Below are 15,502 nucleotides of genomic sequence, written 5' to 3'. Positions count from 1 at the left end.
TGGACTTGACTTTTAGGAGTCTAGGGCTGAGTCCTGGCTAAAGGCTGAGCCTTCCAGCTGGTGGCCTGGCACTTTATCCTTGTGAGCACAGTGGAAAGTGTCAAGAATTCTGAACAAAGGCCAGGCGCGGTGGCTCACGCCTGTAATCCCAGCACTTTGGGAGGCAAAGGCAAGCAGATCGCTTGAGGCCAGGAGTTCGAGACCAGCCTGGACAAAATAGTGAGACCCCGTCTCTATCAAAAATACAAAAAATTAGCTGGGCATGGTGGTGCACGCCTGTAGTCCCAACTACTTTGGAGGTTGAGGCAGGAGAATCGCTTGAACCTGGGAGGTGGAGGTTGCAGTGAGTCAAGATCATGCCACTGTACTCCAGCCTGGGCAACGAAGTGAGACTCCGTCTCAAAAAAAGAATACTGAACAAGGAAGCAGGGAAGGGCCTGGGCTGGGAGCCTAGAGATGAGGATCTCTGCTGCTGATGTCTCCATTGTGGGATTAGGCAAGGCTCTTAGCCTCTCTGAACCTCAGTTTCCCCATCTGTAATCTGTAATACTAGGTAGTTAGAGTCAATCAATTTTTTTTTTTTTTTTGAGATGGAGTCTTACTCTGTCACCCAGGCTGGAGTGCAATGGTGCGATCTCAGCTCACTGCAGCCTCTGCCTCCTGGGTTCAAGTGATTCTCCTGCCTCAGCCTTCCCAGTAGCTGAGATTACAGGTGCCTGCCACCACGCCTGGCTAATTTTTGTATTTTTAGTAGAGAGGAGGTTTCACCATGTTGGTCAGGCTGCTCTTGAACTCTTGACCTCAGGTGATCCACCCACCTTGGCCTCCCAAAGTGCTGGGATTACAGGCATGAGCCACCATGCCTGACCTTAGAGTCAATCTTTAAGATTTAGGGACTATAGACCAAATATGGTCCACCAGTGTATTTTGTGACCCCTCGGGTGAGTCATCTCACCTTCTCTAAGCCTCAGTTAGCATATCTGGTGAATGGGTACAATAGTATTCCCTTCCACATGGGCTTTTGGGAGAATTAAATGAGATGATAAGAGTTCAGAGCCAGGTATGCAATTGGTATGGGGTAAACAACAGTTGTGATGACAGTGACAGTTCTCAGCAGGGCCCATGGCGGACACCCAGTACATCCTGCCCAATGACATCGGCGTGTCTAGCCTGGACTGCCGGGAGGCCTTCCGCCTGCTGTCACCCACAGAGCGCCTCTATGCCCACCACCTGTCCCGTGCCGCCTGGTACGGAGGCCTGGCTGTGCTGCTTCAGACCTCCCCCGAGGCCCCCTACATCTATGCTCTGCTCAGCCACCTCTTCCGCGCCCAGGACCCCGACCAGCTGCGCCAACATGCCCTGGCTGAGGGCCTTACCGAGGAGGAGTATCAGGTCAGTTCTCTTGGTGGGCCAACCCGCATTTCCTGAGTGGCTTCTGGGTGTGAAAGACCAGGATGCAAATGTCTGTCTCTTTCAAGGGGTAGGTGGAGGATTAGACCAAAGGTTACAAATTCAGGCACTTCCCCTCTCTGGAGCCTCAGTCTTCTCATCTGTAAAATATGCATGTGGGATGTCTGTACCTCTTAGTGTTGTGATGACCCACTTAGAACAGTGCCTGACCAAGATAAATGATGGCTGCTGTGATTATAACAAAAGAAACTGTGGTGGAGATTCAGGGAAGGCAGAAGAAGGAGTCCAGAGTAGGTATCAGGAGGTCTGAGTTCACAACCAGTTCTTCTCTACCACACTGTGTGGCCCTGGGCAGAATGTTCTGCCTGTCCCTTGGTTTTTGTTTTTGGATGTATTGACCAAGTAATACACAAATTCTTAGTGCATTGCAGCAATGCAGAAAGACACAAAAGAAAACACAAAGATCACTCATTCTCAGTGCCCTCCTCAGAGGTAACCCACTGAGGCTGGTATAGCCTTTTCTTTCTCTTTTTTTTTTTTTTTGTGACAGTGTCTCGTTCTGTCACCCAGGCTGGAGTGCAGTGGTGTAATCTTGGCTCACTGCAAACCCCTACCTCCCAGGTTCAAGCACTTCTCATGCCTCAGCCTCCCAAGTAGCTGGAACTACAGGTATGTGCCACCACGCTGGGCTAATTTTTGTATTTTTAGTAGAGCTGGGTTTTCACCATGTTGCCCAGGCTGGTCTTGAACTCCTGGCCTCAAGTGATCCACTTGCCTTAGCCTCCCAAAGTGCTGGGATTACAGGCGTGAGCCACCGTGCCCGGCCTTGGTTACAGCCTTTTCAATCCCATCTGTGTATTACATACCTTTATGTGTATATGCATGGTGAATCAGTTCCTAATTTTCTCTTTTACAGAAATGAGATAATGTTCTTTTCCTGCTTTGTGTCCTGCTTTTTCCATTGAATGCCATGTCTTGGAGAACTTGGAGAATGGGTTACATTTAAATGTACCTCATTCTTTTTTATTGACTGTAAAGCATTCCACAGCAGTGTACACTATAATCAATTTAATCTTCATTGCTGGACATTTAGCTTGTCCCATTTTTCTTACAAAGAGTGCCATGGTGAGCATACTTGTGCACACATGTGAGGAGGATCTATTTCTAGAAGGAAAACTGCTGGGTCAAAGGCTCTGTACATTTACAGTCGACTGATTCTGTTAAATCATCTTCTAAAAAAGCTTCACTGCATTATATTCCCACCAAGAATGTACAAGAATATGGCCTGTTTTTCTATATGTGAAATAAAGGGATTGGATTGTTTCTCTCTGAGCTAACGTACTGTTTATTCTACCTCTTTTGAACTTTGGGCATTCACTTTCCATCTTGAGGCCTTGGCTTACTCATTAAAAGAGCTAATATCTGTGGAAATGTTTATAAACGGAAAGGTGCAACCCAAGCGTTACTATTTTCAGGGAAATTCTTTTTTTTTTTTTTTTTTTTTTTGTGAGACGAAGTCTCTCTCTGTCACCAGGCTGGAGTGCAGTGGCACAATCTCGGCTCACTGCAACCTCCGACTCCCTGGTTCCAGCGATTCTCCTGCTCAGCCTCCCGAGTAGCTGGTATTACAGGCATGCGCCACCACGCCCAGCTAATTTTTGTATTTTTAGTAGAGATGGGGTTTCACCATGTTGGCCAGGATGGTCTCGATCTCCTGACCTCGTGATCTGCCCACCTCGGCCTCCCAGAGTGCTTGGGATTACAGGCGTGAGCCACCACGCCCGGCCATTCAGGGGAATTCATATGTTTGCAAGTGGCAGAAACCCAGCTCAAATTGGCTTACATGAAAAGGAGAATTGTTGGGTCACATGATTGAAAAGTCCAGGTCTAGAGGAAGTTTCAGGCATGGCTGGACTCAGGGACTCAGTGCTACCACTGGGATGCAGTCTTCATCTCTCAGCTTGCTTCCTTTTCTCACTCCTGGAGGGGAGCTCCAGGGGTCCAGGCCTGATGATCCCTGGTGTACAGAGGCTCTTTGACAATGGGAAATGTCCTGGGTAGCTCTCTTATGCCAGCTTGAGCCTTGTGTCCATCCTGTAGCCAAGGATGGTGGTTTCTCAGACTGGCTGAGCCAGGTTACATGCCCACCCCTGGAGCTGGGGGAAGGGAGATCCCCCACCGTCCCACCCACAAAAGGAGGATTGAAGTCTTGTCAGAGGAAGATTTGGGGCCAGCAGAAGCCATAGAATAGATAGATGATTAAGGCCTCTCCGGCTCTAACATGTGATGCGTCCGAGGCCAGCTGCCTGACAGGTCAGATGCTGAGGACAGGCTCTGGAGAAAGAGGGAGGTGGTGCTGGAACTGGACCTTTCTTTTTTTTTTTTTTTTTTTTTTGAGACGGAGTCTTGCTCTGTCGCCCAGGCTAGAGTGCAGTGGCACGATCTTGGCTCACTGCAAGCTCCGCCTCCCAGGTTCACACCATTCTCTTGCCTCAGCCTCCCAAGTAGCTGGGACCCCAGGCGCCCGCCACCACGCCTGGCTAATTTTTTGTAGTTTTAGTAGAGACGGGGTTTCACCGTGTTAGCCAGGATGGTGTCAATCTCCTGACGTTGTGATCCGTCCGCCTCGGCCTCCCAAAGTGCTGAAATTACAGGCATGAGCCACCGCGCCTGGCCGGAACTGGGCCTTAAAGGACACAGTAGCCTCAGGTGGCTGAGAGGGTGCTGGGGTGGGGAGGGAAAAGGCAGACGAATGCTTGGATGTGTTTGGGAACTGCCCAGAAGATCAGTTAGGCCAGACAACGGGGGTGTGAAAATGGGTCTGTGAAAGTGAGTGTGGGACAGACTGGGGCTTCCCAGGACCTGGGTCCTGCCCACACATTTCCTAGCCTCACTCACACTGGCTCTGCTGGGGCATTCGCATCTCAGGAGGAGGTGTTGCTGCGGTCAGGGAGGCTGTGCTTCCTGGGTCTCTGATGCCTGCCTCCCCCTCAGGCATTCCTGGTCTATGCCGCGGGTGTCTACTCCAACATGGGCAACTACAAGTCCTTTGGTGACACCAAGTTTGTTCCCAGCCTGCCCAAGGTGAGCCGAGGGAGGGTTGGGGAAGGTCGGGATGGGGGCTGGTGGGATAGGGGTGGAGAATGCAGTAGAAGGAGCCCCAGCTGGAGTGTCAGAAGCCCTGAGCAGAGCATGGACCCTGTCACTTCCACCCTGCATGACTGTGGGTGTCACCAGCCTCACTGGGTGCTGCGGCCTCTTCGTGTATAAAGGGAAAGCACAGCTCGCCCTGACTGCTGATCTGCAGGCCGAACAAGGGCGAGACGTGGAAGTGTTCTGTGAACTTTTAGGTGCTCTCAGAAATGGAGCTTGTTGGTCATCACCAGGAACAGCGGGAAGTACTGGGCCGGGGGCATCCCTCCCAGGGTTATGAGGCTTGAGCCTATCTAGGGCAGAGGTGGTTCTTAACAGCAGGTATAAGAGCCAGGACTTCGATATGCACACAAGTCACCTGGCGGTCATGCTGACATGCAGCATCTGATTCAGCAGGTCTGAGGTGGACCCAAGATTTGACATTTTTTCTTTGAGACAGGGTCTTGCTCTGTCACCCAAGCTGAAGTGCAGTGGTGTGATTATGACTCACTTCAGCGTCAACCTCCTGGACTCAAGTGATCCTCCTGGCTTAGCCTCCCGAGTAGTTGGGAATGTGGGTATGCAGCACCACACCAGCTAAATTTTCTTTTCTTTTCTTTTTTTGAGATAGGGTCTCACTCTGTCACTCAGGCTGGAGGGTAGTGGCACGGGCACAGCTCACTGCAACCTCAACTTCCCAGGCTCAGGTGATCCCCCTCAGCTTCCAGAGTAGCTGGTACCACAGATGCCTGCCACCACGCCGCCTGGCTAATTTTTAAAAATTTTTTGTAGAGACAGAATCCCACTGTGTTACCCAAGCTGGTCTTGAACTCCTGGGCTCAAGCAATCCTCACACCTTGGCCTCCCCAGATGCTAGGATTACAGGCATGAGCCTCTGTGTCTGGCCTAATTTTTTTTATTCTTTGTAGAGATGGAGTCTCTCTATGTTGCCCAGGCTTGTCTTGAACTTCTGGCCTCAAGCATCTCTCCCTCCTCTGCCTCCAAAGTGCTGGGATTATAGGCATCAGCCACCACACATGGAGGCTTGACATTTCTCAGGACCTACCCGTGCTGCTGGTCCATGGACCACACAACGAGCCAGAGCTCTTAGACCACAGGAGAAGAGCTTGGGAGTGGATAGGAGGCTCTGGAAGGCAGGTTTGGGTGGTGTGACTGGGCCATTGGCTTCCCTTTCCCTGCAGGAAAAGTTGGAACGGGTGATCCTAGGGAGTGAGGCTGCTCAGCAGCACCCAGAAGAAGTCAGGGGCCTCTGGCAGACCTGTGGGGAGCTTATGTTCTCTCTGGAGCCAAGGCTTCGCCACCTCGGACTGGGGAAGGAGGTGAGGCCCCTGACTCCCCCGAGGGGACACGGAGCAGAGGGAATCCTTCAAGGCCACCTGGTAAAGAGGGAAGGACATGGGATGGGGAGGCAGTGGGCTTTGCCTCACACTCCTGAGGCAATGCTGCTCCCCACTGCAGGCCTCAGTTTTGTCATCTGTAGAATGGTAAGCAGGTTGGGTCAAATGCTTTCTGAATGCCCTCCCAGATCTGACATTCTGTACACAGGATGCCATGTGCTGATAGAGGGAAGGAGAGGAAGGCTGGAGGTGGAGGGAGCTGAGGAGGGGATGGCAGGGAAGGAGGGGGATCCCAGGTTTCCCACCTCTGGAGGCTGCATCCATTGCATGGGATGAGGACCTTGGCAAGCCTTAGAGGTGGGCCAGCCTGAAAGAGGCCCGGGCAGGGCTGCAGCAACGCTGGAGATGAGCATCTGTTTGTTTGTTTTATAACTTTTTCCCCTGGAGGTAGATGGAGGGGTAAGGGGTAGAGCCTGCTGGAAGGAGGGAAGGGCGGGAAGCCTGGGAAGATGACATCCCTGCAGCCCTGACCTCGGCAACTCCTCCTTGTCATGTCCCCTCTCTTCCCCAACAGGGAATCACCACCTATTTCTCTGGGAATTGTACCATGGAAGATGCCAAATTGGCCCAGGACTTTCTGGACTCACAGGTTTGGGGTTAGGGGAGCTCAAGGTAGCAGAGGTTTGGTGGGATTCCTAGTCCCAGCCCCCTCACAACTGGTGACCACTCCTGGGTCTCTGCTTAACTACTCCCTGCGTACTAGGGAAGGCGCCACCCCTGCCCACCCCAGGCTGTAGAGCCTAATGACAGCCTCAGGGCAGGGCGAGGATCCAGGACCTCAGGTCACAGGGGTGTGAGGCTCTGGGGTCCATGTGTCAGTGGCACTGCCAGCTCAGCCACTCACCAGCCATGTGATCAGTTTCCATGTCTGTGAAGTGGTACCCACCTCCAGTAGCCCTGGGTTCGCAGAGGCCGTGCAGTGCCTGGCACAGTCGTTGGAGTCAGTGCTTAGTAGAAGTGCACAGTGTCCTGAGCAGAGCAGGAGGGTCGGTCCTGGGCTGCCCACTCCCACTCTCTCCCACTCCTGCTCCCAGCCAACCCAGAAGGCCCAGCCTGCTTTGCCTCCATGCCTTCTCCCCTGGGGGTGACCCATTTTCCTTCCTCCCACCCCACTGCCCTCTCCAGACTTCACTCTCAACCCCTGCCCTGGTCTCTTCTAGAACCTCAGTGCCTACAACACCCGGCTCTTCAAAGAGGTCGATGGAGAAGGGAAGCCCCACTACGAGGTGCGGCTGGCTTCTGTGCTTGGTTCAGGTGAGCTTAGCCCCAGGCTTCTCTACTGCTCCCTCTCAGGCATTTCCAGACCTGGGTGGCTCAGGTCCTGCCAACCCTGCCACTCCTGCAGAAAGAGCATCCTTCTCTCCCAGGAGTTTCTACATAAGGCCTGGGAATGGCTCCAGTTTCTCCATCTCAGTCCCCTATTTGTCTGTGAACCAATCCCTGAGGGCTGGCAAGGGACAGGTCTCTGATTGACTCAACCTGGTCTCAAGCCTACCCTGGAGTCAGGCGATGAGGTTGGCCCTTCAGGCCGGGCATGGCGGCTCACGCCTGTAATCCCAGCACTTTGGGAGGCCAAGGTGGGCAAATCACCTAAGGTCAGGAGTTCGAGACCAGCCTGGCCAACATGGTGAAACCCCATCTCTACTAAAAATACAGAAATTAGCCAGGTGTGATGGCATGTGCCTGTAATTCCAGCTACTTGGGAGACTGAAGCAGGAGAATCGCTTGAACCCGGGAGGCAGAGGTTGCAGTGAGCCGAGATCTTACCACTGCACTCCAGCCCAGGTGACAGAGCGAAGCTCCAGGTCAAGAAAAAAAAAAAAAAAAAAAAAGGCTGGCCCTTCCCAAACCACCTGCACTTGGCGTAGTAGTAGTGGGGCCTGGGGCGATATTCTCAAGGGGAAATTGGGGTCCATTCCCAGGAGAGAGGAAATAGTGTGGACAGAAGTGTCCAGGCCTTTATGAAGACCTTTGCCACCTGGCTCTTTGTTCCCCACTCGCACCCCAGCCCCTGCTTCATCTCCACATCCTCCCACTCAGACTCTGTGCTCTGACCATGCTCGACAGCATCCAGTTCTGACGGACCCTCTCTAGGTCTTTTTGTTTTTGTTTTTTGAGACAGAGTCTCGCTGTATCGCCCAGGCTGGAGTGCCCAGGCTAGAGTGCAGTGGTGCGACCTTGGTTCACCGCAACCTCTGCCTCCCGGGTTCAAGTGATTCTCCTGCCTCAGCCTCCCCAGTAGCTGGGATTGCAGGTGCCCATCACCATACCTGGCTAATTTTTGTATTTTTAGTAGAGACGAGGTTTTGCCATTTGGCCAGGCTGGTTCTGAACTCCTGACCTCAGGTGATCCGCCTGCCTCTCGGCCTCCCAATGTTCTGGATTATAGGCGTGAGCCACCGCGCCTGGCCCCTGTCCAGGTCTTTGCACAATCCATTCCCCACTTCTCATGCGGAACCCCCTCCAGCCTCTCCTTGTCCCCTGGCTGCCTCCTCCCCATCCTCTAGGCCATGCATGGACTTGCCTTCCCCAGGACCTTTCCTTATCTTCCCATAACTGAGTCCATGCCCTTCTCTCTTCCTATCGGCACATTCAGTAGCTTCCCTGACTACAAGCTCCCCGAGAGGAGGGCCTGTCTGTTTCATCCACTGTCGTCTCCCTGGTGCCTAGCGCTTGGTGGATCTGAGCATCCACTGGGGAGATGATGGCAGATGTGGGTTCAGAGGAACAGGAGTGGATCTCACTGGAGTATAAGCTGGGCCTATACTTACAGTACAAGATGCAGTTTCGGGCAGTGGTTGAATGTGGCCCTGGAGCCGGGCTGCCTGAGTGGGTCATTATCTATTGCTGTGGAACAAATGCTCCCCAAATTTAGTGGTACAAAACCGCCTTTTCATGCTCACAGACTCTGGGTCAGGAATGCAGGAGGAGCACAGTGGGAACAGCCGGTCGCTGGGTGACCACGTCTGGGGCCTCAGCTGGGAAGACGACAGCTTGGGGCCGCAAGCATCCCCAGGCTTGTTGGCTCACATGCAGGTGCTGGCTGCCGGCTGGAACCCAGCTGGGCTGTTGACTAAAATACCTCATGTGGCACCCTCCTATTGTTCGTGGTAGCTGGGCTCCAAGAGTGAGCATCCCAGGAGAGCCAGGCAGAAGCCTGCTCACCTTGTGTGACCTGGCCTAAGCGCATGGTGTCCCTGCTGCTGAAGTCACAGCCTTCCTGGCTTCAGGAGGAGGGAACACAGATCCCACATCTCCATGGGCAAAGTCACAGTTGAGCTGGATATGATGGCTCACACCTGTAATCCCAGCTACTCAGGAGGATGAGCCAGGAGGATCGCTTGAGCCCAGGAGTCTGAGATCAACTGGGCAACCTTATGAGATCCTACCTCAAATTAAAAAAAAAAAAAAAGCAGTAAGACAGGAAATACTGTGGCTATTTTTGCTTGTTTGTTTGTTTTTACATAGCCTTGTAGTATATTTTATTGATCAGAGACAACAAGGAAAATACAGTAGTGTGTAAGCATCCCATTGCTTCTGTAACAAATTACCACAAATTTAGTGGCACAAAACAACACAAACTTATTCTATTACAGTTGTGGAGGTCCAGAGTCTAAAAGCAAGACTGGGCCGCATTCGTTCTGGAGTCTCAGGAAGAACCTGCCCCCTTGCCTTTTCCAGCTTCTGGAAGGCTGCCCAGCCCCCCAACTTCACTCCAGCTCCCTTCTGCTATCGTCACAGCTCCTCCTCCCAGTCACCCTCTTGTCTCCCCGTGGGACTGTCGATTACATTTGGGATGTGGCTGTCTTTTTAAATCCAATCTGCCACTTGCTATCCACTTAAGCTCTCGGTGCCTTAGTTTCCCATCAGTGAAATGGAAATGATAATTTCCACCTCCTCCCAGAGTTGGAGTGAGGCTTAAAGGAGTTAACACACAGAAAGCACATGTTATATGATACATATATTTTTGTTTTTTAGTTTTTGGGTTTTGTTTTTGTTTTTAGTTGTTTTTTTTTTTTTTTTTTTTTTTTTTTTTTAAGATGGAGTCTCCCTCTGTTACCCAGGCTGGAGTGCAGCAGCACGATCTCAGCTCACTGCAACCACTGTCTCCTGGGTTCAAGCGATTCTCCTGCCTCAGCCTCCCGAGTAGCTGGGATTACAGGCATCTACCACCATGCCCGGCTAATTTTGTATTTTGAGTAGAGATGGGGTTTCACCATGTTGGCCAGACTGGTCACGAACTCCAGACCTCAGGCGATCCGCCCATCTCGGCCTCCCAAAGTGCTGGGATTACAGGTGTGAGCCACCATGCCCGGCTGATATATATATTTTTGAAGATGAGAGTTTATGCTCATGTCTGTTAGCTACAGGGAGCCATTGAAAATCTTAGAGTGAAAGAGTGCTATGGGGAAAAGCTGGCTGAGGTGTCTTACTCAGGTCTTTTCTCTGAGTGACACCTTCTTTCCCCAGAGCCTTCCCTGGACTCCGAGGTGACTTCCAAGCTGAAGAGCTACAAATTCCGGGGAAGCCCTTTCCAGGTGACCCGGGGGGACTACGCGCCCATCCTCCAGAAGGTGGTGGAGCAGCTGGAGAAAGCCAAGGTTGGACTGGCTGGGGGCTGAGGGGTGCAGGCTGAGGACCCCTCTGGGCAGCAGAGCGGGTGTGGAGGTGGGTGGGTGGCCCGAGGCTGACCGAGCCCCACTCACCTCAGGCGTATGCAGCCAACAGCCACCAGGGGCAGATGCTGGCCCAGTATATAGAGAGCTTCACCCAGGGCTCCATCGAGGCCCACAAGAGGGGCTCCCGCTTCTGGATCCAGGACAAAGGCCCCATCGTGGAGAGGTGAGGCGCCAGCTCCACCCCACCCGCCCCCTCCTGCCTGCCCCTCGTCCACCTCTGCCCTTCTCTCCCCCAGTTACATCGGGTTCATCGAGAGCTACCGCGACCCCTTTGGTTCCCGAGGAGAATTTGAAGGTAACTTCCTCAGGGAGGAGGTCAGTCACAGTCCCTTCCCCCACGTCCAAGTCCACGTTTCCAGTGTCCCCTGATGGTTCTCCCCACCCCCGCTCAGCCATAACCGTAACAGTAAGAACAGCCATGGTAAATAAACCCCATTTACAATCTACTGGGCACTGTTGTAAGAAGCTTAGCTATATTAACTAATTTAGAGTCCATCATCCCATGAGGATGTTTATCCTCACTTAACAGGTGTGGGCACTGGGGCACAGTTGGGGGGTGGCCCGGGAACCCTGGCTCTGAGCTATTTTGCTGTGCTGCCTCTGGTGTCTGGTCAGGGCACAGGCTCCAGGTAGCCATGTGCCTCCCAAGCCCAGCTTTACCACTCCCAGGCTGTGTGACCTTGGGCCAAATCCCAGCCTCTGAGCACCAATGCGATTAGGATGCAGACTGCTGCACTCAGTGGCTGGAAGCAGGATGGACATTGTGACTGTGGACCTGACCCGGGGCTGTCATCCCAGGCTGGTGGCAGGCTGCCGCGGCCCCCACCCCCTTCCCCAGGGGACCCACCTGTGCAAGGCAGGGCATCCAGCCTGAGGATTCAGCCACTTCTCTGACTGCCCTAATCCTCCCCAGCCCCTGGATTTAGAAGAGTCTGAGCATCTGCCTGCTAAAGCTGGAGAGATTAGCCTGGGAGGAGAGCACACAGCCTGCTGGGGCTCAGGGGTGAGCCCCTAGACCCACGCCCAGGGAGAAGGAGCAGGCGGCCCAGGGGCCTGAGGGAGAGACGGGTTTGTGCAGCTGCATCTTTCCTGTCCAGGTCCTGACCCAGTAGGGCCCAGGCCTGGGTCACTGCTATCCCCAGCCACCAGCCCAGGGTGACTGCATACAGTACATGCCCACATTCAGTACATGTGTGATGGCTGGAGTAGGGTGAAGTGGGAGCCCTCCTGGAACCCTGCCAAGGGTTCCACAACCCCTCCCTCCCCTGCAGGTTTCGTAGCTGTGGTGAACAAAGCCATGAGTGCCAAGTTTGAGCGGCTGGTGGCGAGCGCAGAGCAGCTGCTGAAGGAGCTGCCCTGGCCCCCAACCTTTGAGAAGGACAAGTTCCTTACCCCTGACTTCACCTCCCTGGATGTTCTCACCTTCGCTGGCTCCGGCATCCCTGCCGGCATCAACATCCCCAACTGTGAGTGTCGCAGGCCCAGCCCCCAAGCCCCAGAAGCCGCCTTTTAGAGTCGTCCCTCCCTCTCCACACACACACCCTCCACAAACTGCCCTGTGCCTCTTGTCTGTTACCTTTGACCCTCACCTCTTCTTTCTGATCCTTCTCCACCTTCTCCAGATGATGACCTGAGGCAGACGGAAGGCTTTAAGAACGTGTCGCTGGGGAACGTGCTGGCTGTGGCCTACGCCACGCAGCGGGAGAAGCTCACCTTTCTGGAGGAGGATGACAAGGTGGGCGCCAGCAGTCAGAGGGTCGGGGCTGGGCCTCACCTTCCTCAGCGGACTCGGGAAGGCAGACAGCCCAGAGCAGTAGAGAGGAAAGCACACAGCTTCAGTCCTGGCTCTGCCACTTCCCAACCACGTGACCGTGTGGACTTTGGAGCCTCAGTTTCCTCTCTGGTCACACTAGGGAGGCATCCCTCCCTTCCTCCTGGGTTGTTGCAAGGATGAAATGGGCTGTGGGGTGGAGCACAGTTGGCCTTTACCAAGCACATGCACTGAGATGGGTCCATGGCCCAGGGGCGGGAGGCCGACAGGCTGTATAACCGGGGCCGGCCAGTGGACAGCGCGGGTCTCTGCTTGTCTTGGCAGGACCTGTACATCCTCTGGAAGGGGCCCTCCTTCGATGTGCAGGTGGGTCTGCACGAGCTGCTCGGCCATGGCAGCGGCAAGCTCTTTGTACAGGTGAGAAGGCAGCGGCCAGCCCTGGCACCCCAGCCTACAGCTCCACTCGCCACAACCTGCCCTACCCAGCAGTGAAGCTGCTCCAGCCTCTGCCTTCAGGGGCTATGGGTTGGGTGGGGAAAATGGCCCCTTAGGCAGAGAAGACCCTGTCTTGCCCTCCCTCAAGATGTCCCAGGAGCTGAGATGCCTGGGTGTAGAGCCTGGGTGTAGAGGGCCCTTCGGGACAGTTCAGCTGCTGTTCGCCGCACAAGGAGGAATTGTTTGGCTCAGGCTAAGGAAGCACACCCTAAGGGCATGGCTCCAGCAGCCCCAGGACAGACACTTGGGGCAGAGGGCATCTCTGGGTGCTCCCATCTGAGGCAGCAGTGCTGTCTTTGTTTGCGCCGCTGTTCCGTGGAGCCTGGGCTTTTCTGGGTATCGTAGGGAGCCACTTCTCCCCAGAGCAGCCCCTTCTTGCCAGCCGGCCAGAGTGGCTGGAGCCCCCTCCACACCTACCCAGGGAATATGGAAACACAGACAACCTTTTATGGGGGGCTGAAAAGCTGATGTGGACCCCCAGCATGAAGATGACCAGAAGTGGGGTGAGGTGTGGCCCCTCCCATCCGAGGGCGGGGTTCTGGGTGGGTCCTGCTTCTCAGGGTGTGGGGCTGCTTCCCTGGATGGGGAAGGGCTGGAACTGGGCCCGGGGGTCAGGAGGATGCACAGAACAGCTGCTGGGGCAGCAGTCTGGCGAAATGCCTTGTCCAGACTTTATCCAGGCTGTGTGTGGCCTTGGATAAGTCAGTACCTTCACCGAGCCTCAGTTGGCCCATCTGTAAAATGAGATTCCTGACCCCTGCTGTGTGGGCTGTTGTGAGGAGTAAAGGTGAAGACAGTAAGCCCTGACACACAGTAAGCCCTGACAGCAAACAGGTGTTAGTGTTGAGAGACAGTGTCCACGGAGGTTGTGTGCTCTGACTCCAGTTTGGGGCTCTTAGGCTCCGAGCCTCAGTTTCCTCATCTGTGAAGTGGGGTGATAGTAGCACTGTCCTCGGAAGATGGTTGTGAGGATTAAAAGGATGCTGCATGAGGCTGGGCACGGTGGCTCATGCCTGTAATCCCAGCACTTTGGGAGGCCAAGGCAGGCGGATCACGAGGTCAGGAGATCGAGACCATCCTGGCTAACATGGTGAAACCCCGTCTCTACTAAAAATACAAAAAATTAGCTGGGTGTAGTGGCGGGTGCCTGTAGTCCCAACTACTTGGGAAGCAGGAGAATGGCGCCTGTAGTCCCAACTACTTGAGGCAGGAGAATGATGTGAACCCGGGAGGCGGAGCTTACAGTGAGCCGAGATTGTGCCACTGCACTCCAGCCTGGGCAACAGAGCCAGACTCCATCCCCCAAAAAAAAACACAAAGGATGCTGCATGAAAGACGCATGGCATGCAGTGGGAGGGTTAGAATGATGCCGTGATCTCCTCTGGCAGTGCCAGGAGCCGGGCCAGAAGCCCAGACAGCTGGGCTGGCTGGCCTACCCATTGGGGCATCTCCCACTGGGGTCTGGAGACACCAGATCTGGGTCCTCAAAGGACTTGGGGCAAGTCCCTCCACTGTCTGGTCCTTGGTTTTCCTCTCTGTGTGGTGGGGTAGGCAGCTCTGTTTCTGAACGCTCCTGATGGCTCTGAGGAGGCAGCCCAGTGTCACAGTGTTCAGGGCTGTGCAGGCGTCAGTGTGTGGACGGACCTACCGCTCCCGCCGCCCGCTCCTGCGCTCCTGCTTGCCTTCCTGAGCCACTTTCCGGCCCATCATTCTGGGGCGGGAGGCCTGGATCCAGTTGGGGGCGCCTTTCCCTCACCCACCCTGTGTTCTGCAGGATGAAAAAGGATCATTCAACTTTGACCAGGAGACAGTGATCAACCCAGAGACGGGCGAGCAGGTGAGGGAGGCCTCAGCGGGGCCCCAGGGTGCTGGGAGGGTGGGCACAGGTGGGGCAGTGGCCACCCTAAGCCTGACAGTGGAGCTCCTTTTCCAGATTCAGAGCTGGTATCTGAGTGGGGAGACCTGGGACAGCAAGTTCAGCACCATCGCCTCCAGCTACGAAGAGTGCCGGGCTGAGAGCGTGGGTCTCTACCTCTGTCTCCACCCGCAAGTGCTGGAGTAAGAGCAGCAGGGCTGAGGGGCGGGCTGTCCCGGTGCAGTGGCCAGCCCTGGGGGCATGGAGGGTGGGTGGTGGTGGCCGGTGGGATGGGGACAGGGCAGCCTCTGACCATCCTGCCACCTGCCTGCCCCCTCACAGGATCTTTGGCTTTGAGGGTGCTGATGCGGAGGACGTGATCTACGTGAACTGGCTCAACATGGTTCGGGCCGGGCTGCTCGCTCTGGAGTTCTACACACCTGAGGCCTCCAACTGGCGACAGGTAGGGCCTAGGTAGCGCTCCCTGGAGGCGGAAGGGAGCCTGCAGTGGGTGCCAAGATCAGGGTGCAAGGATGGGACCACTGTACCTTTAAGGCAGATGAACTGGGTTTAATGCCAGACTCTACTGTTTGGGGGTAAGTCACATCACTCTTGTGAGCCCCAGAGTTCCTCTCTGTGAAATGGGAGTAGGACTCTCCCCGGCCACCATTTCACGGTGAATCAGATGAGGTGACTTTATTAGGACTCCTCGCAGTTGACGCACTCTGTGCCACACACAATT

The 15,502-nt window shown here is 54.6% G+C and overlaps 1 protein-coding gene across 4 annotated transcripts in view; it reads left to right on the top strand.

The window, feature by feature from the left end:
* DPP3 (dipeptidyl peptidase 3) overlaps nucleotides 1–15,502 on the top strand; it is a 30,054-nt gene that overhangs the window by 844 nt on the left and 13,708 nt on the right. Inside the window, exons 1-15 of one of the 4 annotated variants that reach the window (XM_063727872.1) lie at nucleotides 198–219; nucleotides 1,118–1,392; nucleotides 4,405–4,494; nucleotides 5,745–5,882; nucleotides 6,475–6,549; nucleotides 7,121–7,214; nucleotides 10,431–10,561; nucleotides 10,672–10,802; nucleotides 10,876–10,934; nucleotides 11,911–12,105; nucleotides 12,262–12,374; nucleotides 12,735–12,827; nucleotides 14,680–14,742; nucleotides 14,839–14,963; nucleotides 15,103–15,223. In XM_063727872.1, the coding sequence (XP_063583942.1) occupies nucleotides 1,123–1,392; nucleotides 4,405–4,494; nucleotides 5,745–5,882; nucleotides 6,475–6,549; nucleotides 7,121–7,214; nucleotides 10,431–10,561; nucleotides 10,672–10,802; nucleotides 10,876–10,934; nucleotides 11,911–12,105; nucleotides 12,262–12,374; nucleotides 12,735–12,827; nucleotides 14,680–14,742; nucleotides 14,839–14,963; nucleotides 15,103–15,223 (1,698 nt within the window). In that variant the 5' untranslated portion in view covers nucleotides 198–219; nucleotides 1,118–1,122. 4 annotated transcript variants of the gene reach the window in all.

Source organism: Pongo abelii, chromosome 9, assembly GCF_028885655.2.
Source record: "Pongo abelii isolate AG06213 chromosome 9, NHGRI_mPonAbe1-v2.0_pri, whole genome shotgun sequence".
Lineage (NCBI taxonomy): Eukaryota > Metazoa > Chordata > Mammalia > Primates > Hominidae > Pongo > Pongo abelii.
This window is presented reverse-complemented; position numbering and strand designations above follow the sequence as displayed.